Source organism: Podospora pseudocomata, assembly GCF_035222375.1.
Source record: "Podospora pseudocomata strain CBS 415.72m chromosome 1 map unlocalized CBS415.72m_1, whole genome shotgun sequence".
Classification (NCBI taxonomy): domain Eukaryota; kingdom Fungi; phylum Ascomycota; class Sordariomycetes; order Sordariales; family Podosporaceae; genus Podospora; species Podospora pseudocomata.
In genome coordinates this window covers 6,593,200-6,621,155 of record NW_026946363.1, presented here as the reverse complement: position 1 = coordinate 6,621,155, position 27,956 = coordinate 6,593,200, and the positions used below count along the sequence as shown (strand labels likewise).

General features: G+C 51.7%; 8 protein-coding genes across 8 annotated transcripts; 5 read left to right on the top strand and 3 right to left on the bottom strand.

Moving 5' to 3' along the window:
* Nucleotides 1-1,218: 1,218 nt before the first annotated feature.
* Nucleotides 1,219-5,016, bottom strand: QC762_121440 (uncharacterized protein). The gene is made up of 2 exons (XM_062886579.1): nt 3,532-5,016; nt 1,219-3,479 (listed from the first exon to the last, which is right to left on the bottom strand). The coding sequence occupies exons 1-2, from the start codon at nt 4,129-4,131 to the stop codon at nt 2,817-2,819; spliced, it is 1,263 nt and encodes a 420-aa protein (XP_062749677.1). The 5' UTR covers nt 4,132-5,016; the 3' UTR covers nt 1,219-2,816.
* Nucleotides 4,982-6,701, top strand: QC762_121430 (uncharacterized protein). The gene is made up of 2 exons (XM_062886578.1): nt 4,982-5,909; nt 5,972-6,701. Exons 1-2 carry the CDS (start codon nt 5,489-5,491, stop codon nt 6,439-6,441), a joined length of 891 nt encoding a protein of 296 aa, XP_062749676.1. The 5' UTR covers nt 4,982-5,488; the 3' UTR covers nt 6,442-6,701.
* A 991-nt stretch (nt 6,702-7,692) lies between these two features.
* QC762_121425 (uncharacterized protein) lies at nt 7,693-9,526 on the top strand (the record flags this gene model as incomplete). Its single annotated transcript, XM_062886577.1, has 2 exons — nt 7,693-8,181; nt 8,249-9,526. 2 exons carry the CDS (start codon nt 7,693-7,695, stop codon nt 9,524-9,526), a joined length of 1,767 nt encoding a protein of 588 aa, XP_062749675.1.
* A 322-nt stretch (nt 9,527-9,848) lies between these two features.
* QC762_121424 (uncharacterized protein) lies at nt 9,849-11,494 on the top strand (the record flags this gene model as incomplete). The annotated part of the gene is given in 3 exon segments (XM_062886576.1): nt 9,849-10,523; nt 10,595-10,951; nt 10,958-11,494. Coding segments are annotated over 3 exon segments (1,140 nt in total). The 5' UTR covers nt 9,849-10,277.
* A 2,036-nt stretch (nt 11,495-13,530) lies between these two features.
* QC762_121420 (uncharacterized protein) lies at nt 13,531-15,719 on the bottom strand. Its single transcript, XM_062886575.1, has 4 exons — nt 15,065-15,719; nt 14,591-15,004; nt 14,338-14,534; nt 13,531-14,280 (listed from the first exon to the last, which is right to left on the bottom strand). The coding sequence occupies exons 1-4, from the start codon at nt 15,239-15,241 to the stop codon at nt 13,854-13,856; spliced, it is 1,215 nt and encodes a 404-aa protein (XP_062749673.1). The 5' UTR covers nt 15,242-15,719; the 3' UTR covers nt 13,531-13,853.
* Nucleotides 15,720-16,444: 725 nt separating this feature from the next.
* QC762_121410 (uncharacterized protein) lies at nt 16,445-17,629 on the bottom strand (the record flags this gene model as incomplete). Its single annotated transcript, XM_062886574.1, has 2 exons — nt 17,276-17,629; nt 16,445-17,216 (listed from the first exon to the last, which is right to left on the bottom strand). The coding sequence occupies exons 1-2, from the start codon at nt 17,608-17,610 to the stop codon at nt 16,445-16,447; spliced, it is 1,107 nt and encodes a 368-aa protein (XP_062749672.1). The 5' UTR covers nt 17,611-17,629.
* A 3,288-nt stretch (nt 17,630-20,917) lies between these two features.
* QC762_0021680 (uncharacterized protein) lies at nt 20,918-21,538 on the top strand (the record flags this gene model as incomplete). The annotated part of the gene is made up of 1 exon (XM_062883081.1): nt 20,918-21,538. The coding sequence occupies one exon, from the start codon at nt 20,918-20,920 to the stop codon at nt 21,536-21,538; it is 621 nt and encodes a 206-aa protein (XP_062749671.1).
* A 1,691-nt stretch (nt 21,539-23,229) lies between these two features.
* On the top strand, nt 23,230-25,707 carry QC762_121400 (uncharacterized protein). The gene is made up of 2 exons (XM_062886573.1): nt 23,230-24,140; nt 24,318-25,707. Exons 1-2 carry the CDS (start codon nt 24,066-24,068, stop codon nt 25,245-25,247), a joined length of 1,005 nt encoding a protein of 334 aa, XP_062749670.1. The 5' UTR covers nt 23,230-24,065; the 3' UTR covers nt 25,248-25,707.
* Nucleotides 25,708-27,956: the final 2,249 nt, after the last annotated feature.

Sequence of the window (27,956 nt, the reverse complement as noted above, 5' to 3'; positions counted from 1 at the left end):
GAAGTTCATGATGGATTTGGAATCTTCATAGTTACTGCAAGCGAAGGCATAGCAGGGAGTAAATGATACCAAGTTTTATACAAGTTTACCTTTGAAATGCTCGCCTTCCCTGTGCAATATGACAGCAAGTGCCATGTAATTCACAAACAAGACACAGCCGACAGCACAACCCGAGATTGTTCAGACCTTGACCATGATCGAGGGTCGGAACGAGATGAAGGAAATAACAGGCAGCAATTTAATATAATCCGTTATTAAAGAAATAACATGACTCGTTTGACCTCCGTAATCAGTGATCGAATATCAATGGTAGGGCAAGTGGGGGGGTACATGTTGGTCATCGTTGTATACCTAGATAAGAGCGTATGAGTGATCCACGATGTGCTTTTGTCCCTCTCTGTGGTAATCTATACGAGATGTGGTGTCTGCTTGTTACCGATTTACCGCTGATAATTCGACAGTGAACTCCTCGGTCTAAGTCGAGACCGTTGAGACCCGCGTCTCACAATCCTGCAGTACTCGGTGACTGAGGTATGTACCTGCGCTAGTACCACTCACTTACGGCACAACATCCTCGATGAAAACCGTTGTTACATCTCTTGTGTCAGACGTGACGGTGAACTTGCGTCAGGTGTGCTTTAAAATAGTCGGGCACCGTACTCAGTGTCCAACTTCATCCATTTTCTTTGAAGTCTAGGCTTTTAACCCTACTACTTTTACGTGATCCTTTTAATCCTTCTCATCAACCAAGTAAAATACCCTACGATGGCTCTCCTCGAAGACCAGGTCCTCTATGACAACACCGACAATTACCTGGCCGGTAGACAGTGCAAGCTCAGATCCCTACAGCTATGAGACGGTTGGGCCCCTTACCATCGTCTTCACGCCCCCATCTCACTGCAACGAGGCTTTTCTGCCATGAGGCTTTGGCACTTCCAGTTACAACCCGGTCATCTACTCGTCGGACTGTATAGGCTAACACTCGCCATGTCTTCCTGGTGGAGTTGTGTAGAAGTGGGCGGTATATTGTCCGGGAATCTACTGCCCAGTGGGTTGGTATACAGCAGCCGTCGCAGCCGACGTGTCGAGCCGCATTTCACTGAATGAAAGCACTGCAATATGCTGTCCATCGTGAGTCATCACAATTTTATTTTTCCATGTTTGTTGTAAGGTCGGATTCAATAACTCCATTCATGGGCACAGTACCTACCTAGCTACTTACATACTTTATCCCTCTCCTCGACTCAGGCCGTACAGCTTTGTCTCCGTTGCCGTCAGCGGCCCCTTAAACGTGTCTACACAAATTCATAACTTTCTACACTGCTCCTCTAGCGCCTCGCCGGGACCTCAAAGCTTTATAAGTTGTGGCACGAACATGGAGCCCGATAACTTAACAGTGATACAAGCTCCTCCGATAACCACCATCGAATCCGTGTTGTTTATGGTTGCCCATCGAAGGTTCGAGTTACCTCCAGGAGGGCCAGCGGGGCGAGAAGATGCGCCGACGTCCAGTATAATTACAGCTGCGCCTGTCATTGAGTTTTTTTTGGCGCCCTGACGATATAGATGGCATTATGTTGTGTGGGTCACCGCCAGGTCTCTCCGCCAGGGAGCTCGGGCCAACCTGGGCTGGTTTAGCTTCTTCCGCAGTTCTGCTCCGTAGTTGATTTTTTTCCTAAATCAATCAACGTTTTCGTCTCATTACATTATGAAATAGGCAACGCTTCCAGTGGGAGGAGTAGTGGGGATCGTTGTTAGAGTGCCAGTTATCCTAGCAGTCGGTGCGGGTTTCTGGATATACACCAAAAAGCGCAAAAGGCTCCGGCAAATCCAAGACCAAATATCGGCCGACACGACCGCGAGCGAAAGTCCAGTAAATGCAGAAAACAAACCAGGAGACTCAAAGACAGGTGGCCACGAAGACAAGCCCGGGCTTGACGCAGCCACCCCCGTTAGGGGTCAAGGCCCCATGATCAAGCCAGAGGTACGGCTAAGAATCGAGCTGAGTTTACGTCTGGCGATCACTCCGCAATAAGACATCAGCTAGACGCCAGTGTGCCGGACCCGAAACTCAAAGCAGGTTCAAAGGAACAACCAACAGATACGACTTCGGATGTGAGAGGCTGCCGATCCAACCGACCACTTTGACGCGGCGTATAGAACCCCCCGTTCCACCATCGACTCCCTGAACCCTACATACCCCCTCCACCCCCTATTACCCAGCAGTTGCACTATATACTTGAAGAAAAACTCTTTACTCCTTGGGTTTTGATTGTTAGGTATAAGCAGCACAAGTCCCACCCATGTATGTTTCAATCCCGATTTTTTTTGAAGTTGAGGATCAACTCCAGATCGGTGAAATGCCGGACTTGACGGCAGCCATGAGGGCTAGAACGGAAAAGGTACTTACAGTATGAAAGCAAGGCTGCATCGGGCTGGTTCATCCTGACTGAAACAGCGCCAAACAGGTCCAACTGACCACTCAGTGACCTTGCCTGAGACACCATAACACCTCCAAATCTACAGATACAGAACTTTTACAATATCCACAACCTGAACACAAATTATGACGATTCGTGACAGCTACCATCGTGTTTACTTGCCCATCAGGCTTGATGTGCGTTGGTTGTTCTTTCTTTTCTGCGGCTTATGACATTGCGCCATAGGCTGGCGTTGATGCGGTGGTGTGGGTAGGAGCGGGGAACTGTCTTCAGTCCAAGCTTCGCGTCATCTATTTTCCATCACCAACACCAACTGTTACCTCTTGTAAACAAACAACCTCGGAAAGTACCTTATACAAAATAACAAAAGCCAGTTCAGAGTACTCTCAGTTTGGTGTAAGGCTGTTGTGGGGTTCGAAACAATCTCTCGATGCATGCCATGGACTGCATTCCTTCTGGTACTTCTTGAAACTCGAAGCTGAGTATGAGAAGTGTGACAGCAATGCGGAATTGCATTACGGCTAGTCTCCTCCCGAAGCACATTCGAACACCTGCGCCAAAGGCCAGCTGTGGAAGAGCATTTGGATTGAACTTTTCCTTCCCCGTCTCATCCCTGACCAACCATCTCCTGGGCTCATAGGTTCCAAGATCCCTTCCGGCAGGTGTCTTGAAGCCGTCGTCCTTCTTCTGACGAGCAGCTTTGCCGGTCTCGGTGCGCTGGGACTCATCCGCTAGAACCGATGAGTGATTCACATGGATATTCATGTAGATGATCGAGCCCTTTGGAACGGGATATCCCAGGATGGTGGTGTCCTGCAGAGGGGAGCGAAGAACGCCGTTGGAAGTTCCCGACAGACGGAGGGCCTCCTCACAGGCGGCATCAAGGTAAGGAATGTCAGCCTCGAGAATCTGACTGAGCGTAGGTATACCTGGGCCGAAAGCAGATGATAGAGCAGCGCGCAGTTCAGTCTGGGCTTGTGGAAAGGCCCCCATGAACTTGATGAACCATGCCAGAGTGTTGGCGGTGGAGTCGTGGCCCTGGCATAGTTAGTAAAGCGTTGGCGGAGTGGGAGAATATCGGGCTACCTACACCAATGAGCAAAACAAACAGCTCGTCGAGCATAGCAACGTCCTTTGCAGGATCTGAAGGTTCCACGCCCACCTTCTTGGCTTGTAGAGCTTGTTTGCGGAGAACGAGATCCATGGCACATGTATCAATGGAATCCTTCCCAAGACTGTCCACGTCCAGGCCTTCATATCTCGTCAAAGCCTTCTTCATCGCACGGCTCATTTCCCGCGTCACAACCTTCCTGAACCTGTGGAAACGTGGCTTCAAGACCTCCAGCTTGACCGCCCAGGCTGGAAACGGTGTTGCGCTGGCGTCCATGATGGTATCAACTATGTATTCCACTTGTTCCTTCATGAAGGATCCTGGCGGCGCGGGATCGTCGAATTGTTGACCCTTCAGTTCGTGTTCCAGCTTCCTCTTCTCATACCTCAGAGTCCCAGGCTCCTCACCGATAATGGACACCCATACGGCGTCCAGGGCCGCGTTTTTCAAGTCTTCTAAAACGTTGAATGGTTGGCCTTTGTGGGCGGTGGTTGCTTTCAGGCGCCAAAATTCGACCAGCTCGACTGTTGAGCTGTAGGACTTCGGAGCCGCTGTTCGCTTCAAAAAGTCCAGGCCCATGACATCTCCCCAGAGCCTTTTTTGAGCCTTAAGCTCCGGAGTGGTGAGTTGCGATAGTGTAGCTTTGGAGAAGAGCGGGCCAACCACAGAAAGGGACCAGGCCGACTTGTCAAAATTGGTTACTGCGCAGAATACGTTCGATCTCGTAAGGATCGGACAGGATGATCATCGGATTTCCTGGTAGGAGGAGCTGGGCGATCGGACTGCCGAGCTTTTGCGTGGTGATGCGGTAGATGGACTCGGAGTTTGCTTTGGTGGCCTTGATGGCGGGAATCAGATCTGGCAAATCGCCCATGATTCGCTTTGCTGAATGGGCATTGTATGGGATTTGAGGATACGGCTTTGGATAGAGCTTTTTTCTCCCAAAAATCACTATCAAGGCAAGGAGCAATGCAAACAGGGCAATGCATGCCCCGTTGCTAGCCTCGAACATGTTGACTTCGTTATCGTGATCGGCGTCAGGTCAAGGGTTTTACCAGGGAGGAAAACATGAGAACAAGGAGCGATCATGCAAGCGGTCGCGAGTCCTTGATATAGTACGAATAGTAGTAAGCAACCGCACCCGCCATCGTTGGCGGTCCATCGTGCAGATGCTGACTTCAGCACACACAGGATTGCTACCGGGGGATGTCTAAGCTTGCCAATCATGACAAGTGGTTGGTCCATATTCATCAGTTGCTATCAAGTGTAAGCGCTAATCAACATGTGGGCAGGGACGTCCAACGATGTTGGCGATTTGGGTTGGTTCAAACGTGCATGGCCGCTGGTGTCGTCAGAATGATGAAAATTGCTTCTCAGGTGAACAGCCCAAAAAGTAGTCAAGTGGTCTTACAAATAAGGAAGACTCGGTTTTCTACACTCCCGTCATAATCATCCTTTAAAGGTGTGGTATCTGTTTAACCTACCTCTGAGTGCCAATTATTTTGTAGTCAAGGATGGTGCCGTAACGCATGCTTACCTGATCTAGGTACGCGTCATTGTTGGGTTCACCTGTTCCCTATCGATAAGCGCAGCACACCGTCCGTTAGTGCATGCATTCTCCCCGACTGGCTGTTGGATACCACCGTAACTGGGGTCGATGGTGATTTCCATTTCCTGCACAAGAATCGGTCCAAGTTCCAGATTCGGTTACTTTCTACGACAGGATGCCCTGTCTCAAACGTTCTGAAGCTAGCGCCGACGCCGCCGAGGTCCAACACGGTGGGGCTGTGGGGATAACAATGCGTTGTCTCCGGATTTGTCCCAGGTCTTCGGATTCCGACCCCCCCATTCGAACTTTCCACCTACTTCAAGCTTGTTGCTTGTGGTTCATTTTGACATTTCTTCCGTTCCAACATTTCGGATCACCATCGACAACATGAAGGGCCTTTTATCACGCGCCCTGACGCTGGCAACTGCGCTCTTCCAGCGACAGGCTCTTGTCTGGGATGGCACATGCTCAACGGGCGTACACATGATCGTTGCCCGTGGATCTACTGAACCTGACGGGTATGGCCGGATTGGAGTTGTGGCCCAGAATGCTTCCTTGCTGATACCCAACTCTTCCATTGCCACCATCGTCTATCCAGCAACATTCGAAAATTACTTTACCTCCTATGCAACGGGAGCCTCCGAGTTTGAGAAGCTTGTCCTTCAATATGTGGACGCCTGTCCTGATAGCAAGGTCGCTCTGCTGGGCTATTCGCAGGGAGCTCACGCCATGATGGACGCTGTCTGCGGAAACAGTGATGATGGGTTCTTTGTGTCCCTCGAATTCCAGAAGGCACTTGGCTCGCAAGGTAGGCAGAACCTCTGGCATTATCGTATCCACAAGCATGAGATGGCTAATCTATATTCCAAGTTATTGCAATCGTTGCATTTGGCTCCCCTGACTTCAATAAAACTCACCCCTGGAGCGTTGGCACAAGCACCGGTGCGGGCTTGTTCGCTCGTAAAAACATCACCGCTTGTGAGCCATACGCAGCTAGAATTCGCAGCTGGTGTGATGAAGGTGATATTTATTGCGACCTGGGATCAGACCGGTCGGTCCATGGTTCATACTTTGCCAATTACACCCTCGACGCAGCCGAGTTCATTGCAGAGAGGTTCAACAGCTCTGACACCGTCGTTGACGTCCCTACAACTACTGCTCCTCCTACCACCACACCAACTCAGTCGGGAACCGAGACAACTGATGGGACGACAACTGAGACAACTACAGACACGACAACAACCAGTACGCCAGGCTCCGGCGCTGGATCGTTCAACCCCTCTTGGATAATGATACTGTCGATGGTGGGCACCTTGATGATTTGGACCGAGCTTCTATGAGTCTGCCATAGAAAGCATCTCACAGCCCTCCGAATCGTGCTTGGTCATACTGTTTGTTATAAAGGCGGTCAGATCTATGCTTGGACATCGCCTTCACTTGTACATAGCCACCTCTGGATTTAGCTTGCGGGAATGCAAACGACCTGAGCTTTCCAAATGATTGCATGAATGACGCTATCTCTGCAAGGGCCCATATTGGCCTCGAAAGATATGACTGCATCTACACAATATTTAACAAGTCATCAGATCTTTGACTGGTCTACATTGTGCCTTCTCTTCTTGCTAATTTTTCTTGGAACGTGACCATGGCACCTTGCCCACAAAAATGATTGACACACGCAAATAGGTCAACCCATATTATATTGTGAACTGTACCTTGAAGGATGATCACCAAGCTTCCAAAGATAATTGATAAGCCTTTCAAGATGATTAAAAGGCCTTTAAGGATATTTAAAAGGCCTATTGATTCACTTTCGAGGTATGGTTTACAATGTTATGTGGGTTAATTTACTTGTGTTGGGCCATCAACTTGTGGTCAGGGTGCCTGGGTCATGGAGGTGTCACCAAGGGACTCAAGTCACAAATCTGTGATAGTAGATGGTGTTTTATGTATGTTTAAATGGATTGGATGAGACTAGATGAGCGTAGGCCCTGAAGCTCTTCACTTAAAGGCACATGAAGACAAAAGACAACAGCAGTTGCGCACATGCTGACATGGTGGCGCCCTGTACAGGGAGGGAGAACCAATGTCAACAACCCAAAAGGTGCGGTTCAATAGCAGAAGTTATCTTCAGCCGACTGGAGACCTTGGTGAATGACCAATCGGCATGATGAATACAAAAACTGCTGAATGGCGAAGTCAATGGGGCAATGCTCGTGCCAATGGGTTATTCAAGCAAGACAACAGCCTGGGACAATGGAAGCAGGCACGCTAACTGTGCGTTCCGTTCAGCGCAGTGCTCGAAGGCCGAACTTGGTGTTGAAAAGGTGGGCGGGCAGGTACGCCGGGAGCAACTCCCATTCTTCCTCACTCATATTCCGCAGTGAATAGGCAGTTCGCGCAACCGCCCCGCCTGGCCTGGCCTGGCTCGACTATTTCTCCTTCGATCTCCCGGCGACCATTTTGTTTTTTTTTTTGGTTTCTTCCACCACATCTACGCCCAGGCATCTTTTATTTTGCCTTCTCCCATCTATCCATCCACCCCCCTTTCAATATCATCGCTCTGCTTCGACCTGGTTAGGAGAATCACGATGCGACCGACAACCAGGATCAACAATACTCGCGTCAGAAGGTATCACGAGATTCACGAGGGCAACTCTGGCGTCGGATATGGCCACCCTGGCCTGCCATTACAATTCAGTACGAACGTGGGTCTCTATGTCACAAATGACCTCAGCGGCTTCTACCCTCCTCACCCGATCGAGTCCCGGGCTTTCCACCGCAGCTACTCGGCACCGGATCACGACAGTCTCATTGGGCATCCCCACGCTGGTTTCGTTGGTCATTTCGACGATGGTCTCATTGGACATTCCGATGCCGGTATTGTTGGACACCCTCATGCCCATGGAGGTTACTACCCCCAGTTCAATCTCCATAGTCGGTCTGCTACACCTCACGCGCCATCTCCGCTGGGGCTTTCTGGACAATACGGGCTACGCCCTAACGCGATCCCTTTTGACCCGTCGTCGCCACTTGTGGATCTGTCATCGGCGCCATCGCCTTCCAATTCAGCCTTTTCGGTAAGCCCCCTCAATGTGTGCAAAAACCTTCACAAGAGCCGGAACTAACCACCTTGCCACTCTTTAGACATTCGCTGGCGGAGCCTTGTGCCTAGAGGATTGTGACGACGATTGCCCGTTTGCCGACCCTTATCTTCCCGGATGGCTACAGCGCAAGGGCAATGAGAAAGACTCCTCTCTCGAGTTTTTGCGCGAAGGTGGAGAAGGTGCCTCAATCATGCAGACGGGATGGTTGGAGAGAATGGCCAGGAAGAGAGATGCATGCCAAGCAGCAGCAAGCATCAGTTGGACGGACACCACTTCTTCCATGGGAAGTGGTCATACGCTCTGGGAAGACCTTCGTCTCGTGAGCCTGAGGGGTGGGGAGCTGTCAGGTTTCGGGGACCTCAGTGATTATGTGGAGAGCCCGAGCGGCGCACTCTCGAGGTCTACGACCCTCGCTCCCTCAGACCAGCAGTCCTCAACATCATGGTTTTTCCCCCGCGGTATTTCCAACGGTAGTGGCTCAATTTCCCGGCCTTCGACACCGAGTATTCGTCGCCAGAATCTGTCCTCCTCCCAACATCATGCCATCCCTTCCGGCGCCCAATCTAATACTTGCCGTCAGAACCAGATCACAGAGTCTTCTCGTCCTTTCAACCGATTGGTCCAACCTCTCGATGGTAATTCATCTGAACAAGTTCGCGAGGCATTCAAGCGTGCCCAAGACGCAAAAAGAACAGTGGAACCAACAGACAGTCCCTGCAGTTCAACGAATAACAGTCAGCAAAGCGCTTGGTCTGTCGAAGATATGGCTGAGGATGTCCCACCCGATGACAGCTGCTCTGTCTTCATTTTCGACCTTCCGAAGGATGTCACCCTCTCCAAATTACTTGGAAGCATTAGAGGCTATGGTCGTGTTCGCTACTCAAAGAACTGCAGTTCTGGGGCTCTGGTTGTCTTTTTTGAGCGGGAAGCTGCGCAGAGGCTTGCCCAAGAGGGCCACCTCATGGTTGGCGGGGTGCAGGGCAGCATTCGATTAGCGAAATGTCGAATTGCACAGAGCACATTGCCGAGCGAGTTTTCAAGGGTTCTCGTTATCACAGGCCTCACGGGTGGTTTGAGTGTTGCGTTCTTGAAGGAGTGCTTCGAGATGAAGAACATCCGGTATGAACTCGACAAGATAGCGATGGTGTCGTCAGGCGATATGTCTGCCCTTGAGTTTCATTTCGCCTCTCACTCGCAGGCTGCGAAAGTGAAGGAAATGATCGCGACCGACCCCTACTTTCGCAAGAAGGGGACAAATGCGACTTATGGGATTGACCCATGCGCCGAGCCATCCGTGGTTGGCTCCCAGGAAGAGTAGCAGGAGTCCCGGGATATCTTTGGCCCTACGACAAGCATTAGGTTTTAGATGGGGTTAACGCATGTGATGGAGCCCGGGAAGGGATTAGCTGGGTCGGGATCATTTGTCTCTGGGCTTCAGGAGTTTAGGGGTTTGGGGGAAAGGGTAACCCTATGGTCTGGATATGAGCGCTGGATTTGCTCCGGGTTGGCGTTGCTTTTCCAGGTTCTTTTCTGTGCTAGCGTGGATACCCTGAATTTCTGCTTTATTATAGTGTCTCTTTCTTTGCTTTGTGCACCATGTGTGCCTTGACCATTCTCAAACTTTGTGAACACCGTGCTAAGACACTCTTTCTGCACCCTTATCGATAAACAGATGAGCCATGGATTCAACGTCATCATAATTCATCTACTCCCCACCTCGACAGCGGGAGCTTTGGGTGGGGTTCTCGGTGTTTTGGGCCCAAGCTCTTATTCATTTGTCTTGAAACCATTGTTTGGATCTTTCCGTCGTCACTGCTTTTATTACCAAGAGACTGTTCCGCAATCTCTGCGCTTTTCTTCGCGGCCCGGACCTTTCCTTCACCATTTTCTCGTTCGCAATCGGCCCAAGGCATTCACTACTTTCAACTACAAGTCTCAATACGGGCCCCAATCGTCCACAAGCCAGAATACCTACCTGAAACCCTTCAATCTGACCGACCCACTATCTTCCTTCCAATATCGATCAAACCAAAGGGCTCAATCAGCGTCATCAATCGCATATCCAGCAGATGAGGGTCCCTGATTTCCACGATCCAAAGAGCTACCGTGTGCCTTTGACCGTTGGTTGCCAGATCTCCCAATTTCCACTCCCGCTATCGACCGACACGACCAAGATGAACCCCTATCTTTATCACCTCTCTGAAGTCAGCCACAGCATGGCCTCCAGTCCGTGGGTAGCGGTCTGGAGATACGAGGCTGATAACTGGGTCTTGAGGACTCCCTCGACAGACTTGTCATCATTCTATGCGCTTCATGTGAGCTTATGGCAACAATCTTCCCTACTAATCTCGGGGATCACTTGGCTGACCTTTTGTTTTCTACGCAGTACTCAACCAATCCTAGCTGCGATAGCACCAACCCCATTTGCCTTCCGAGTCAGTATTATGAGCGCAACAACATCCACTCTACAGGTACACACGGAGAACCAAGCAGTGCGGCCACTTTCCAACCCATCATTGTTCATGGTCATGATAACGAATCCCTTGTGAGACAGTACCACCAAGAACCGGCCCTCCATCATCATCATCTCATGCCACCTGCCAGTCATCCCCACCTCTCGATGGGCATTCAACCCGCCCTGTCTCCTGTACCTCGCCCGCCAGGAATGTCGGCGAATTACGAAGGAAATCCCGCCTGCGAGGCGAACTGGTCAGCAGATATAGATGACCACCTGAACACCTCGGTCTAGGTGACCGGGCTGCCATCCGACATCGATACCAAGGGTCTCCTAGGATGCATCCGCAAAATGGGCCGTATCTGGGCCACGGTCATTAACTACCCAGACTCTACTCGATGTCACACTTCTGCCGCAGCGAAAATTACTTTCTTCGATGCTCAATCAGCCCAGCGGTTTCTGGCCTCGTATGGCGATGAGAGTCAAGCTGGGGGCTGGCTGGTCAAGGGGAGAATGGCGCGCGTGAGGCCTAACCGGATCAGAGTGGCACAGAAAGAGACACCGAGAGAGAATACAAGGGTTATTGTTATCAGTGGGCCGGCGCGCTTTTTGGAGTACGGAAACCTGGAGAGAGTTTTTGTGTCTCACGGGATTGAGTTTCAGATGGACGAGGTGGTTGCCCACCGCCATAAAGTCGAGGGATGGGCCACTGTAGAGCTTCGCTTTGGTTCTTACCGTGGACAGGCAGCTCAAGTTATGATGTTGGTGAAAAGGAAGCTGAGGGCTTTTGGGATAGGCGCGCGGTATGGGAGAGATCCGTGTGGTGAGTGATGGCGTGGGACTTGATGCGGATATTTGGCAAAGGGGGTGATCGGGGAGTTGTAGGGCAAAAGAGGGAAAGCTGGGAGGGGTGTGGATGGTATTTCAAGAAGCAAAATGTCTAATAAACCTGTGTAGTCTGATTATGCACTGTATTGTAGTTACTTTTGATCCTGTCCGCGGCATTGCAAGCCATGTCCGTATCACTTCTTGGATGAACTCACTTGCCTGCCGGCTTGACTGGCTCGGAAGAGACGTCGCCCACAACGATAAGCCTGCCGATCAATCGAGAGTCACCACCATAATCGGCCCCGTCCATTTGATAAATTGGAATAATCTTGAAGATATCTTTGAAGCGAATGGATCACCTATTGATTTAACGAGGCCATCTCTTGGCACACCAGGTCGAAGGATGGGTCAGCTGGGGATCCGATTCAGATCATAGCAAGCTCAGGCAGCACAGGTGTACGTGCCCGCCAAGCATAATCTGCGCGTCTTTGGGAATGGGAGCCCTGTTTGCTTCCAATCAATGGCAGTGTTCGGGCAGGGTGAATCCTGAGTATTTAAAATGGTGTAGGTCATGAGAGCTGTGCCGAGCTTGGGGAACGGAAGGGGGTCAGTTAGAAAGCTAGCTGAAAAGGGAATTGATCATATGATCACTGGAAGGGAAACCTGCCGATCTATCCAGAAGCATTGTATTATAGTTATGTACTGGACATTCATAACTATCATTATTATCTCTCTGACTTCCTAAATCATTGCATCACTGTTGTTCAAGACACTTAGGGGCATACTTCCCATTCCTCGGTTCAGGGCTCCCCCACGTTTCGGATTAGAACATCGCGTGGGTTTGAATATGGCACCAGATGGAGAGAACGAGGAGAGTGTGCCGCTGAGGTCCTGTAAGCATCCATGCCCTTAGCCATCCATACAGCTTGCGGTCCAGCACGGGCGACTTCAGCCTCACTCTCATGATGGGAAAGCAACGCGGAAAAAGCCAGTGACCAGTTCGCCGTCCAAGTTGATACTCACATGGTGGGCGCTGGATGCAAGAAACGCGGTATGTCGCCAGCCGTGGGGCGAAATGGCATCAAGCGCGTCGCATCCGCTTGGATTCAAGAAATGTCAGCGCCGCCTCATCCATCCTCTTCCGCAGCCGTCGCCGATAGGTTCCGACCCCAAGGACGCCAAGGTGACATGGGAATATGCATCCCAACCCACCACTCAGGGTAGAAAACACTAATTCAGAGATCTGAAATGAAACATTTCCGTAGCAGTCAATCATTGGCTATCCCAATAGATAGTAGGACCCCAATGCATGAGTTGAGAGGTCCAGTCGCGCAAGGTTGGTAGTAAGCTACCTCAACTCAGAGGTTGGGCACCAAGCGGCTCACCGGTTTGGGATGTGGGACTCATCTTCTACATGCCGAACCAAATCAACCAAGTATTCAGACAGTCCCATTATATTGGCGTGCTAATTCGCCCAGCTACGTGGACATGTGCACAAGCGGGAGGGGGTCTTCGACATATTCGCGTCTGTGTGCCGCCAGCAGGTGGACGTGCAGGTCAGATCTCAGGTTATCGACACAATGTTCAGACTTTTCCCCCACAGAAAATTCTCATCGACAACACCATATCTCATTTTCCAGACGTGTGCATCTGGGCCGGTCCGTAGCCACGTGCGTTGCACCCCTCAAATTCGGCTTCCATAGGTACACCCCTGTACCTCGCACTACCGATCCTCGAGCAGATTGCATTTTCAAGATTCTTTGTAGTCATAGGACGCTTGGATACTTCCCGCCAAACATTTTGGGCCCGGTCGACCGGGGAAGATGGCGACAGCAAGGTGGATGTTGGATCTTCGGTCGACACACGGACGCTACCCCTACGAGAACTAATTGATTCAGACATACGTTGATGACACATCTTACGTCTCTCAGGCTTACGCACAAGCTTCGGCTCTGCACAGAGGAGATCCCGCCCTATGATTTCAACAAGTGAAGTAAATTTCCTGTCCGGTGCATATTCATGTGGCATTTTATGGCTAATAGCGAACTAGCCTGTAGGTGGTGTGGTGAGTTGTCGCATGAGATCAAGAAAGGGCCTCTCTATCAATGGGGTAACAAGGAACATTCGACAGATGTCAAGTTCACCTTGGCGGTTGAGAAGGGCAGTGCCAACCTCTTCTTCTTTGTGATTATTTTCCGACGGGAAAGAATTAGCTCGCTGCAAGGTTGAATACCCGGGATAGACTGTCATGATGGGTGTAGTCAGATCAGCCTATGGATCCAATGAGATGCACACTTCATGAGATTTGCTCTGTTCACGATGGCTTTGGTATTTGACAGAGATGTGCTGACGCCACCTCCTCTCACCACCTTTCCGGCCTTGGTCCTCTATCATCCCTTTGGTTTGGGTTAAGACCGGGATTCACCGCAAAGTTGAAGTAAAATGATCCTCGTCCGGGTGGTGCTGACTGCGTCTGTATGTAATCAGTGCCTGTGGAGTCTGGTCTCATGATGGGTATCTCGCTGCTCTCTATGCTTTCTGCCCCCACCCCGGAGTTCCTCGCTGCTTTGTTGCTCCGAGGACTGCGTGGGGACTGTTGTATCGAAGTAAGGTGGTGGCCGTAATCATCGCTGGTCTCTTGGCGAGTCCTGAAGTTCGGCCCAGGATAGGTCTGGTAGTTCCGGCTGCCAGTGAAGGAGTCGCCAGCGTCCTGGGTGCTCAAGAGACCGAATCGTCGTAAGCCTCGTTCGAAGAGTTGTTTGAGACAGGGAATGCAGCTTGCAATTATCCTGACAACGAAAGATTAGTCGGGCATAATGACGCGGCTCAGCGATACGGAAACTCACGCAAGCTGCATTTCTACCATGCTCCAAATCGTTATAGGTACACAATCCATGAGACTGTCACCTGTTTTTCCGTAGTCTTTGACATGGAAGGTTTTCGCAATGCAGGCACTACTCGCAAATATGCCCAAACCCATCATGAAGGCGACCGCAATCTTCTCCCTGAGTGGTCGCTGTAGGTGGACAATAAACGTGATGGGCTAGCAATCGTCAGCATTGGCAATGATTCCGCGTTTTCATGACAGAAACTCCATACGGCCAAGCTTAAAGCAAAATCTGTCACAACGTTGAGTGCAGAGTTGACATAGATTGATGTTTGCGCCACAGTCATATCCATGCATTGGGCCTCAGAATTACTGTGGTCCCACACAGCCCAGAGCGGTCGGCACAGTGAGAGTTGGAAGGCGTTTGTGTTGATGGCGATGAGCACCACAAACGCCATGATGAAGTACATTCCCCAAGCCCAAACACGCTGATCCCGACGAATCCGAATAAGCATACACGCAATGCTCATCTTGGAGAAGGCGAGACTCCAGGGGAAGACTGGCTGGCTGAGGAACAGCCATTTTTCCGCAAGGACTTCCTGATCTGTCGGGACGTAGTAATTATGTCGACCAATGCCGTAATGAACCGCTATCATCAAGAAAATATACGACGCCAGGTCAAAGAGCTTAGTAGATGATTAGTACTTGGAGTTAGGTGGTCAAATGATGCGGATTCTCTCTCATACCACAGCAAGAGTGATCAGATAATCATCGACGAATAGGCGTGATATCGGTCGCATACGAGTCCAGATGCGGGCGGCATACAGAGTCCATGATATGAGGTGCAGGAATGATATCGTGCCTACCACTAACGAAGCCTTGGACACATCAGGCCCTGGTGGAGCTAGTGTTGTGGACTCCATCGACAACGGTGGGAAAAGCGACGCGTGGGGGATAGTGCGGTGAGGGAGACCACCATGCTTTAAAACCAGCCGTTCCAAGAGATAGATCCAGGCATTGGAAGAGGCGGGCGTGCAGGAGGATATCCAATCATCAAACGGGGTGTGTTCCCAAGGTCGGTGGCTTCCTCCAACGTTTCAAGCACTGTATGCTGCTGGGATTTGAAGGTCCATGCTCATGCGATGTAGGATTAGAGAATCCTTCGACGGCGTGGCTTAAGGGATCTTCACTCGGTCTTGTTGTGCCGCTTCAGGGCTGGCCTGCTCTGTGGCATGGATGTTGATAGGTGGGCACAGGCGCCACAGCACCAGCATCGGTAAGTTGACCTGCTGGCCCCTGGGGTTGCGGTGTGACTTGAGAAACATACTGCACTGTATCCATGGCTTCCAAATTTCCACTTGGAAAGAAAAAAACATCTTGTATTCCTCAACAACACACGGGTTTGCTGTGCAGTGGCGGAGTGAGGTTGACACAAGAGTGAGCATTTCACCGCCAAGAAGGATCACGTGGCCACGCGTGCAACTTTGCTGCTGCACAGACCACTTCTCCCAAAAGAAGCCGAAAGAGACCACGCGTCGAAGCAAGAGACAGGCTCAAATTCGACAAAGTCGACAATGTCAGCAAGAACGAGAAGCTGACCCGCAGACCGCCGGGTATGGTCGACTTCCGTCGAGGGCTCTTCAAACACGAAATCTACAAACCTCTGCTGTTCCCCGCGAGAGAGGTACTGCTAGTGAAGGTTGAGGAGGACTGGGAGCCTGGGAAGTTTACCCGCGCTATTCGGAGCATCGAGTTTGATGATACGTCCGACTTTTGACTTGAAGGAGTAGGTAGCCCACTGGCCCCCAAACTGGCAGCATGCATCCACAGAACCTAATGTCGTACCTCTACATAGTGAGCACCTCAACGCTATCATGAACGCCTCCTCCAAAATCCGCAGAAGACTTCGATCCGTCAGGTACAAAAACAATAACCTCATCAAAATCACCAGTGCTGGCGTGGAACAACTTATCACCTTGTGTCCCAAACTTGAGCACATACATTTTGAAAACGCACCCATGCTCTCAGATAAAGCACTCTCCGCCATATTTCGCGGCTGCCTGTTTACTCGCTCCGTATGTATTTCTCTGGATGCCTCCTTCCTAATCCCCTTTCCGCGGCAAAATCTACTCCTCTTCCACCGGTCTCGCAGCCAACCGACGTCGCCCCCAGCCCTTCCCCCAACCACCGCCGCCGCCTTTACCCTTGCCCCATGGGGGCCCTCCTCCACCTCCACCACCTCCCCATGGAGGGGTGACCTGTGTGGTGGTTGGCGTCGGCCGGACAGTTACCGTCACTGTCACGATACTTGGAGACGGCGTTGTTGGTCTTGGTGGAAGCTGAGAAACCCTAGTCGTGATGAAAACATATGTTGTCTGTGGGCCGGCTGGGGTGGTAGATGAGCTTGAGGTCAGTGCCGCCTTGCTTGTTGATGAGGAAATGGTGCTAGGAGCGACTATGACCGTCGTGGATGTGGTTGATGGCCGCGGAAGGACCACAACCGATGTTGACACGACCGCAGCGCTTGAGCTCGAAGTCAGGCTCGTGCTGAAACTCGCGCTCGAAGCTGCGCTGGAACTGGACACTGGTGTGTTCTCCAGGTCGTAAGCGACCGCATCAAAGACACCCTTTGGAATTCTGGCTTGGCTAAACTCATGAGACCAGGCGCCTCGCCCATCGTGGATTCCAAAAGAGCTCGTGTTGCTGGTGGCTGTATTGACCACACGGGCATTCTTGGCCCAGGCTAGCGTGTTGACACCGTTGGGGTCCAAGGAGCCGCCTGCCCACTCACTACACCCTCGGCACAGCACATCCAACTGCCAGTGTGTTTCGTTGGTGTGGGTGGTTGGAAGGACTGTGTACGTCGCGCCTGCATACGCGCCAGGTACGTTTCTCCCCCTAGCCATGGGTGTTAGCTGAAGGCCCGAGTGCCGGCTAGTATCTCGAAATCCACTTACGTGCTCCAACGAGATGAGACCACCGCAGTGTTACCATTCGGCCATGCTACCGTCAAGGGATTCGTGGCCATTTTCCCGCCCCATGCGATGCCAGCCCAGCCAGCCTTGGAGACTGGAGCCACTATCTGCAACAAGACGTCGAACGGCGCGGCGGCAACGTCAGGGATAGCGATCCGGTAGATGACGTCGTGGGTTGGCACCTTGAACTCGGAAAAGCATATTTGTGTGTTTCCTGGGCAATACTTGGTTGTAGCTTGTCTCTTGTTGTTGGTGGCGGATGCAGTCCAGGCCTGGGCCACCCCAAGGGCAAAGATTGCGGTTTGCTTCAGACCCATTTTGGCACCTATCCTGGAGAAGAGAACAAATGACAAATAACATCTGTCTCAGCCGAGGTCTTTATACCTTGTTGACCCTGGGCCCAACTCATTACATATACTGGTTTCCCGTCCTCAATTGTCTCTCTACCAGGGCTTGCTCCCGCCATCCGGGAAATCTGAAATGAACGATGGCACGCAATCTCAGATCGGCGACTTCCTGTAATAACCAACCGCACATTTTTAGGTCGCTTGTGCAAGCTTCTGGGGAAGTCCGTCAATCTGGCTCACCAACATGACGGAAGGGTGTTGCTGACCTCAATTTACGGCTAAAGGCGGTTCCGGGGATAGAGCCCAGTAGACCGCTGTACTGTGGAAATACTCGGACCGACACGGAAATCCGATCGTTCTTATCCAAGAATCATGCCGTAGCTCACAAACTGGAAATCATGATGGTGGATTCTCTGGGATATGGCTGGAGGTTTCGGGATGTTCTGGTGCACTTCTTGGCTCGCCCGGGCCGCAGATCCGGTTTTTTTTCTTTGTTCAGGTTGAGCGTTCAGACACCACACAATCGCTTTGTTCACTGTGTTGTCAGGCATGACAATAGCTTCACTCCTGGTGAACAAGAACAAAGAGACTGGGTATACTGACAGAAAACACCGAACACTCTGGAAGCCAACCAGCGTCTCAACATGCTATTAAAGAAGACGGAGAAGCCTGATATTATCGGTTTACTCTGCAAGCAACCTGTCTAGAACTAGCTGTAAAGACCACACCTTCAAGATACTACCTAGTTATCCTTCGGTGACGATCTACATCACATCGTTCAAGTGCCTTTTCAGTCTTCAGACTCACTACCTACTCTACCAATATGTCCCAATCCAGCAGATCAAGCCAAGCTGGCAGCAGCGCTCCCAGCGAGCAGCCAATTCTTGGCCCCTTTTCTGGTGATTGGGAGCAGATCAAGCCTCGGCCTACGGACCAAAAGGGCAAGGGATTATCCCCGGGAGATCTTCCTGAAAATCTCCATGATATGAGTGCCCTTTATCTGGATTTGCTCACTGGCAGTAAAGATGACGAGCGGATCAGACGGTCCCATATCCCCCCTTTCCAAACTATCGAGAGACAACCACAGGTAGTTGACCGCAGATCTCCTGAACCTTCCCAGGGACAGGCTGCCGATTCCTCTCTTCATCACCCTCTTTCCTTTGTCTCACGCATTGCGAGGGGTGAACAACCTGGCATTGTCAATATCCCACATCCAACTCCAGCTGCCGCTCCCATCACTACTTGGCAGCCTCAGCGTGCTCCCCAACCTGATCATTCGCGTTGCACTCCGGCTTTGAGAAGGGTGCAGGCGGTTGATAATCTTGCATGTGAGTATAAAAAGGGGGAGGAGTCTCAGGAGTGAGTGGTATAAGTGTCGTATATCGTGTGCTAATTCTTTTCCTCCGCGCAGGTTTGCTTCCCATCATAATCAATAATACAACATTTCAACATAAAACCTATTTCTTTCTTCCAATGTTTTCGTCTGCTTGCCATGTTTTGTCTGCGCCGGAACCTTTATGACATTGTTTCAGGGGCCGGGCTCCACTTTCTGACATGACCCCTAGTCAGAGGGGGTTGTTGCTTGGTGAACTAACCCTTTTTTGAGAATGGATGCGGTGTAAACATGGTTTACACGGCTGTGTTTGGGCGATGAACTGTCACACCATCACATTCTTCTTTTGTAATCGTTACAACACAATTTTTCTCTTATTACTCTGCTCTTGACATTCATTCATTGCTCACCAATCGTCAAGTCCAGCTCAAACTCTACCTACTCTACTCTAAAAACACATGCTCAACCACCACCATACTTGACCATCCACCCAGAGAACCTACCGCCTTCGAGGCTCTCTCAGCCCCTAAGCGGATCAAAACTCATCAACCAACCAACCCCCTGATCCTCCTCAACGACCGCCGATCAAGCATATCCAAGCCATCATACGAATTCTCCTGCGCCCCTCTCGGCAAAGACGACCCCGACGCCACCTCCCCCTCGCTCTCTTCCAGCCGCTTCCCTTTCCGCCCGTCTTCTGTCTCTCGCCCCTCTTCTGTTCAGCGCTATCACCACTGCTAACAGCAGTGGCATCAACCACAAACGCCGGGCTGCCTTCCATATCAGTGTAGTACTGACGTCTTCGGTCAATCCAAGTTTCTGTTTACCCGGTTCCTATCACTTGACGACATGGATCTTCCTCTGCGACGGCGGGAGGAGCCCTTCGTGAGGTGCGGCGATGAAGGTATCTGCCGCGTCGGTGATATTCTCTCTACTGTCTAGATACTCCTCATGGAGGCGTTCTTCTCGAACGCGTTGACGGGGGCAGATGTTCACCGGTAAAGCGTCCCTGGGAATGAGACTGCGACGGTGAGGATTGGGGGATTTGGTGGCGTGGATCGGGGGTGCGGCTCCGGCGCTGGTAGTGGGCGTTGTAGCCGTCTACCAAGGTGAAAGCTGCTTCGGGATAGAAAGAGGCGGAGGGTTGTCGCTGGTGGCTTCCCGACTTGTTGTAGCCGGAGTAGTTACGGATACGTTCTTCACCGGAGGGACGTGTGTCCAGCTCGAGGGTGCTTTCTGACTGAGCTGTTGGGGGAGGGGCAAGCCCGGCGGCTGCTTTGGTAAAGGCATAGCTCCATATGTGATGCTGTATTGAATGTAATATTGCAGGGGGAATTGCGCTTATAAAGAGTTTGGTCGTGGTTTGGGCCACGAGAGTGAGATTCGGTTGGCCGCGGTGGTCATTATCCACGCTTCTTTGAGCGCGGTATCAGATTTGTCGGGTGCGTTACCAACGCATCAGATGTGTCCCGGCACCGGTCATTGGAGCTAGATTCGAAACGCTCTTTTGGATGATGATGAGGCTCTCAAGTGAATAGTCTGAAGTCTTATCTTGCAAGATAGGGCAGTCTCCGAGTCCCGCCGGGTCTCGAGATCCCACGAGGCCAGAATCCGATCCTGTAATAGGCAAGGCCTCCTCACCGGTTCTCTGGGATATGTTGTATCCACTTACGCGTTGGGGAGCTTGCGTCATGGCGCAGGATAGAGCATCTAGAAGCTACTTCACAATCTGTTGTGTTCACACCTCCAGTATCACCATGGACCTGCGTCATGAGGTTCCACTTGATAAGTGGGTGACCTTCTGTTGCTCTTCAGTCCACTGTATTCTGTCGTGGAGGGTTACACTTCTAGCATATACTCATCAGGAGTCTTCTCTACCAACAACTTCCTCGAACCACCAAACAATTCAGTAAGAAGCGCACAACGCACCAAACAACCTCCACAATGCCCGCCTCCGATATCACCATCGACCTGGACCGGAGCTCAACTCCGTTTCCGAGATCTCGCCGCTCTGAGAGAGCCCACGAGCAGGTCGAGGACTTCAACCGGCGCAACTCCTCGCCTCGGAGATTTACCTCCACCCCGACCAGAAGCCGCAGGCTGAGCCCCAGCCCGACTCGATATCGTTCTGCCGCCACAATCGCTCGCAGCCCTCCCAGATATCGTTCCCCTACCAGGATCACTAGCGCTCCCCGCCCCCGCAGGATCAGCCCTAGTCCTCTTAGATATCGCTCCCCTACCCGACTCCCTAGCTCCACTTTCCGCCGTGCTCCCTCCCCCTCTCCCTATTTCAAGGAGACCCGTATCACTGAGGCTCGTCGCACTACCACGTACCACCTTACGAGCCCGGTGAGCCGCTACACCGAGACTCGCACGACGTACCGCATTCCTATCTCCAGACCTCGCACTCCTCCTCGTGGCTTGATTGACAGCCCCAGTCGGCGTATCACATCGCCGCGTCTTGTCGATATCAGGTCTTCTTCGGAGATCTATAGCTCGTCTCGTCGATATGACTCGTACCCTGGCCGCTCCACCGATAGAAGCCTGTTCACCCGTCGCTATTAGGCAGAGACAACCATCGCTCTGTTACCTGGGACTGCTCTGGTTCCCTGGTAGAATAGGGAAGGGATGGTGGCGTCGGGAAAGGGTAGAGCCTGGATTGCATCACAACGAGCGCATCGGGATTCCACTGTTTCTAACTCAACGAATTGATCGCTTTCGGTCGGCGCATCCTGATTCCTAGGGCATGGGAAAACAAAACCGGGCGTTGAGAGCGATAGGGCTGGTTTCCCAGGGTAGTAGCATCAGCCATTGATGAACGTTATCTTTGCCAACAACCACGTGCTTGATGTGCCGAAGTGATGTAATGAAGTGCCTGCTCGACCTCAGAGGCTCAGATCTCCACCACCAGGATCTTGACCAGTCACCTCCCTTCCACCACCACGAGGCACTTCACCAGACAACCACCGAAACTCCAAACACATCCTGCAACAGTTCGAACAACAGTTCGAGGCCACCCACGTTGCGGCTTTCGGCAAAACCATTCATCAAACCGGCGATCCAGCCTTGTTTGACTCCATCGTGAACCCCAGAAGACAGGCCCCACCATCTAACGAGAAACGGGGGCCGGTTCATTCAAGATCCACCCGATCTGACGATCACCACTAAGAGCTCCACCCTGGGTGATCTTCCGCCAGCCGGACCCAGCAGTACGGGACTAAAGTTGATCCAAGCAACATTTTTAACAGACAGCCAGGCCCTTGTGATGGATACTATTGTCGTCAATGCGTTCCCAGCAAGCCCAGGAAAAAGTTCTGTTTCATCAAGCCCAAAGTTCATGCACAGGATGTCGATCAGGAACGGGGGTTATTACCGAGCCGGCACTTGATGCTTCTGAAGAGCTGCATGTCCACATTGTAATTCCCCCACCAGCCGGCGAGGGAGGAGAGCTGAAATCTCGCGAGCGGCCAATGATAAAATCCTTAGCTCTGCTTTTCATGTGAAAGGCCGGCAGTCGGGACAGCTCGGTGGAACCTGGCGGCCGATACCCTCCGGCTCTCAATTGCCAGTCCCGTCTCCGGAAGGGGGCACCGGTTTTCTTGGCATCGATCGACCTCCGAAAGGGACACCGATACCCTAGAATGCAGACAATTTTGAAATCAACTCAGATCTCGATCCTTTGCAGGATATTGCCTCGGCGTGGCATTGCCTGGTGCAAAAGGGAAGAGTCATCTCTTATTGTCGTGCGGTTCTTGGAGCCAAGCCGTCCGTCCCTTATAAGGAGCTTGCGCGGAGGAGTTTGCAAAGTCGTGCTATGCACGATAATTTCTCGAGATAGTATTGGGGTCGCCATCGCACCAAAATTGGGTGCATGGGAACATGTTGACTAGCAATTTCTCCACGGCAATGTCCGGTCACATGTTTTGCGGGCCACGTGAGTGGGTCAGTTTGCAAAGTCGACCCATTTTCTTCAACACGAACCAGAGTCGACCCAGAATCCACATTCTCTATAGCGTATCGCGTTCACTGCCGGACGGCGCCTCAAAGCTGGTAGTTCTCCCGCAGCTCTTCCACCCATAGCCCCCTACCTAGTAAAATGTTCCCCCGCGGCCAGCGTCACTAGGCGATCCCGTGCGCTTGTTGCGCCAGCCAAGGACTTCGGGCTTGTGAATCGTCGATGCCTCATATCAACATCTCACCATGACAGTCGACAACGAGCCGTCATGCCTCACAGCAAGGCGTGGCCCCGGGGAGGACATTGGACGGGGAACCTTCTCGCGTTGCACCGGATGCCTTTTCCCAACGGGCGCCTTGGAATGACCGGTCGACGCTACAGGCAATTCCCGTTGATGGAACAGCTGGGAAGAGCCTTCAGCGGGTAAAAAAGGGTGGGGTGTCGTGAATTATCGGGATCAACTGTCAAATGCCACCACGCCTCTAGAGCTGCCATGGAATTCTGGATTCCTGGATGGTAGAGTCTGGACGTGAAAAAGGCATTCATCGAATTGTGGCTTTGTTCAAGCTGCGGGAGCCATGGGTCTTGAAGGGGTGTTGCCGAGAAGAGCGCCAAGGCCACCCACCGGTGAGCTCCGCACCAATCATACGGCAGCTGGCAGTGTGGTGCCGAGACATTGCACGTATTGCGGCTGCGGGTTTCTCCTTTGGCAGCTGCCACCTCAGTGGCTCAGAGTCTGGACCACTTGGGGAATCTGCCCACTTTGCTCTCGTACGACCGTCAACCTGGAAATGGTCAGTTTGGCCCCAAGGGTCCGATTTGTGCCACCATCCACTACCGTGGACGGCCATGTTCCCCAGTGTCGCCCATGGCCGCCCATGGCCGCCCAGCAATGCGCGCCCGAAGAGTGCCGAGCGCGCGGCGAGCTGTTGGGACGAAGCGAGGGCATTTTCAGTCTTTAATAGAGCTCGAGGTCCCGTCCCTGAGGCTGGAAGTCGGACCATCACCATCACCAGCACCAGCACCATCAACATCAACGTCATTGACAACACCACCCGAACAGACAACCCCAACTGACACTTGCCACTTTCGTCTGTGCTAGCATTATCTCAACAGCAGACCACCACACCACCAACAATGTCTGGACTAACTATCAACTCGTCGACATCATTCGACCCATATGCCACCACCTCCTTTGATGCTGCCCAGCTTGTTAGTGACCTTTTTTCCTTGTGTCTTTCACCATCTTCTCTCCCAGCAGTGAACGGTGCGGGGTATGGTGTAGCTGCCTACCTACCCCTGTTCAATACGCACCTGGACTCCTGCATAAATACCCATGTGTAACTACAACATACATGTCTCGGTCAGGAGAGCTAACATCATCGACAGCAATCATACTCTGACTTCTCACCCATCTTTGACAACTTTGAGGACTTTGGCACCGACTTCAACTCGGACTCGGCAGCCTCCCCCATCTCCCCCATCTCTCCTGTTCTCTCCTCAAGCTCTTTCAGCTACCCCACTGCCGACCAGTGGGTTGACTGGGACAGGATCGAGCACTCCCCAGAGCCCGAAGCTCTGTTCAAGACCAACCCCTTTGACGGGTCCATCTTGACTAGCAACGCCACCAGCAACAACGACTACCTCCGCAACCCGTCACTAAGCCCCGCGGTCAACCCCATGGCCACCGTCATTGGCACCGAAGGCATCGACAGCCAAGCGCCCCTCTTCCAAACGGCGCCCATCATGGTTGCCCCTCTCCCCTCCCAACAACGCCAGATGGCTGCTTCCATGGACGATGCCTCCAAGAGGTACCCATCCCGCAACCTTAAGCGCAAGACCTCAATCCCGTCCGAGGACGACGAGCCCCTCCCCGCGTCCAAGCGGTCCTCCCCCCCACCAGCAGCCGCCCCTCGCCGGTCCTCCAAGGACAACTCCGCCGCCGGACCCAAGAAGACGGCCCACAACATGATCGAGAAGCGGTACCGCACCAACCTTAACGACAAGATTTCGCAGCTCCGCGACGCCGTCCCAGCACTCCGCATCGTGGCGCAGAGAATGGAGAACCCCGGCGCCTACGAGGAGAATGGCGCCGACGACATGATGGCGGACGAGATCCTCGGCGGTCTCTCCCCAGCGGCCAAGCTCAACAAGGCCACCATCTTGGCCAAAGCCACCGAGTACATCATGCAACTGGAGCGGAGAAACCTCGGACTGGAGACGGAGAACAATGCGCTGAGGGGGAGAATGGAGGGGTTGGAGATGCTTTTGATGAGCAGAGGCGGCCCTCAGCCACAGCAGCTTCCTGTTTGGAACTAGAGCTGTCTGAGAGAAGAGGGGGGGTTGGTTGGTTGGACTGTGAAGAAGGAGTGGTGGCTCATCATTGGCTTGTTTGTGGCTGGCTTTCTTGCATTGCATTCTCCGGCGTTATGAGGATATTTCTTGGGACATGATACCACATCATTGTTTTGGGTCTTTGGGATTTAAGCGGGGAGTTCTGGAGTTTTTTTTCTTGGTTTGGCAACTTCCAGCGATTTGACTTCCCTGCGCCCAACATTATACCCATTTACTTGTTGTTTGTATCATTTTTTGAACAGGTGGGATCATCAAAAAAAGGTGTGGATCTTGGATACTTTTTTTTTTTCTTTTGTGGTATATATATTACTTCTTATTTATCAGCTCAACGAAGGGCTTGGATTCATAGTTTTTGGAAACGGAAGCAGATCTCAAAAAGAGACTGCGGATGATGAATAAATTCAAAATATTCTCACCTCTCTTACTTCTTGTGCTTTTGCACTTCGTGAATCAGTCCTCGACTCTGGAACCATAGCATTGTCAAATGTGCATCATTGAACTAGGTAACTTCAATAAGAAAAGAAAGAAAATGGTTTCATATTTTTAGGTTTACAGAGTGTGATTATCGATCACCATCGCCAACAAACACGAAGCCTCCCCTGAAAAGAAAAGGTCAGGAGTAATCTGCTACTGAGGCTCGCCAAAGTATGACCACCACGGTCAAACCCACTTTGCTTCTGTGTCTTTTCTAATTACCTGCCTTGTCTCTCTCTCCCTATCTCTCCCTCTCTCCCTCTCTCTCACTCTCTCTCTGTTTAGTTACCTCTCCACAAAACCCAGGCCTGGTATTACCCCTTTGAGACCTCCCCTGCTGTTCAAAGCAGGAGTAAGCTAACTACCAAGGTCGTTTAATACTTCTTGGAAGAAGAAGAAGAAGGAGAAGAATAAGACGTGTAAGTGTAAGAAGTGTAAGAATATGGGTAGTAAGCGCCACTGCTACTCTTGTATTCAGTAGCTTTATTGGTGGAGGTGGATGGTCCGGAAAATGCATTCCGGCGGGTGGAGGAGGGGAAAGGGAGGAAGTCAACTCCTACGACAGCATTGCGCCGGGTCCTTTGGGGGGTGGAGTAGGAGTTGTTTGGGTTGTAGGAGGAGGAGGAGTAGGGGTTGTTGTTGTTGTGGTTGTTGTTGTTGGAAGGCATCTTTGTCCTGACTGGTTGTGGTTTTGTGGGCTGAGTAGGAAAATAAGATCGACTGGTTTTGTGGATATGTGTTTGTGTTGTTGGTAGTGAAGAGTTGGTGATGATGATGGTGATGATGATGATGATGATGATGATGATGATGATGATGATGATGATGATGATGATGATGGGAAATATTGCCTGGAAAGGGGTCCAATATGATGGTTAAATACTTTCTCCGTTGGGTGAGGGAGGATTTGGGGGACAATACCATGATAGGATTTGCAGGAATATGCCATGGCTGACAATAAGATTGTCGACATGTAAAAAAAAAAAAAAAAAGAGGGGGTGTGTCTTTGTCGATGAGTCGTTCTGTGTAACCGTCCACAGCCAGCTTAGTCAGTCGGGAAACCGACTAGGTACCCGACCCTCCCTCTTGGAAGTGTGAATGACGGGGCCCATTTGGGGCCCTTGTGGGAGACAGGAGGTCTGAAGCCGTGTGGCAGCCAGCTTTTTAGCAACCCGACCGGAAGCTACCTCGAGGTGCTGTTAGCTCGGGCGAGCACCCTGGACCAGAGCAGCGATTATTTTGATCGGTGTGTTGGTGCAAGGGCCTATTTCCGCGACTGACGTCGTATTTCCAGTCCATTGCCACGCTACCCGAGCTACCTTTTGAACTTGAGTTTACGCCAGCTCTGTCATGACGCCTCTGACAAAACACATGTGCGGGCTGTTGGCATCGACACAAGAACTGTAGGCCATTCTGTCTTTCTCCTTTCTGCACTTTTGTACTCATTCACAAAGTCTCTTCACATGCCATATTCATCAGCAACGATGCCTTGTTTTACGGGATCTTCTACCTCGGTCCTGCCGCCTTCTCCATCACTGCCGCCGCCCTCGGAATGCCCGCTGCTGAGCTTGCCCAAACCTAAAATCTAGCAAGTCTCCTCTCTGGTAGCCGTATTCTGTTAAATGACTCTTGCTTGGAAAAGCCTGACGTGATCTGCTGGTACGCCACTCCCTCAAACCGAACCTGAAAGTCTGGTCTTCTTAGCGGGATTCGTGATCGCTGTTGAGCTTCTGTTAGCCACCCCGTTCGACCTCTCTCGTCACCCACCCTAGATTCAGTCTCCGGTTCCCCGCCGTTCTTTTCCTGCGACCCGTTGTGCAGCTCTGCCCGCTCCGAAGCTGTGAAGTGTCTTGTGCGAAAGCCTTTCAACATCGACATTGTCCCACTGTTCAAGTTTGGCTGGCGGCGGGGAGCGGCTGGCGGTCCGTTGGGAGTCGGTGGTCATAAAACCGGTGCTTACCAGCCGGCCAGGGGAGCGGCGGAACGATTCGGGGCTTGAAGACAATGCGATTACTCGCTTTATTCGCTTTTGGCACATTTCGTGAGACTTTTTGACGTACAAAGCGAGAAAATAATGTCATTATTGTCGGTGTTGTGCTTGTATGTGTCTAGAGAAACTTCAAATATTAAACTTGAGGGTAGTCGATGCTTTTCAAGAGACTTTTCCAGTGTGACAAGGTAGAAAGGTGTACAAGTCCGCAA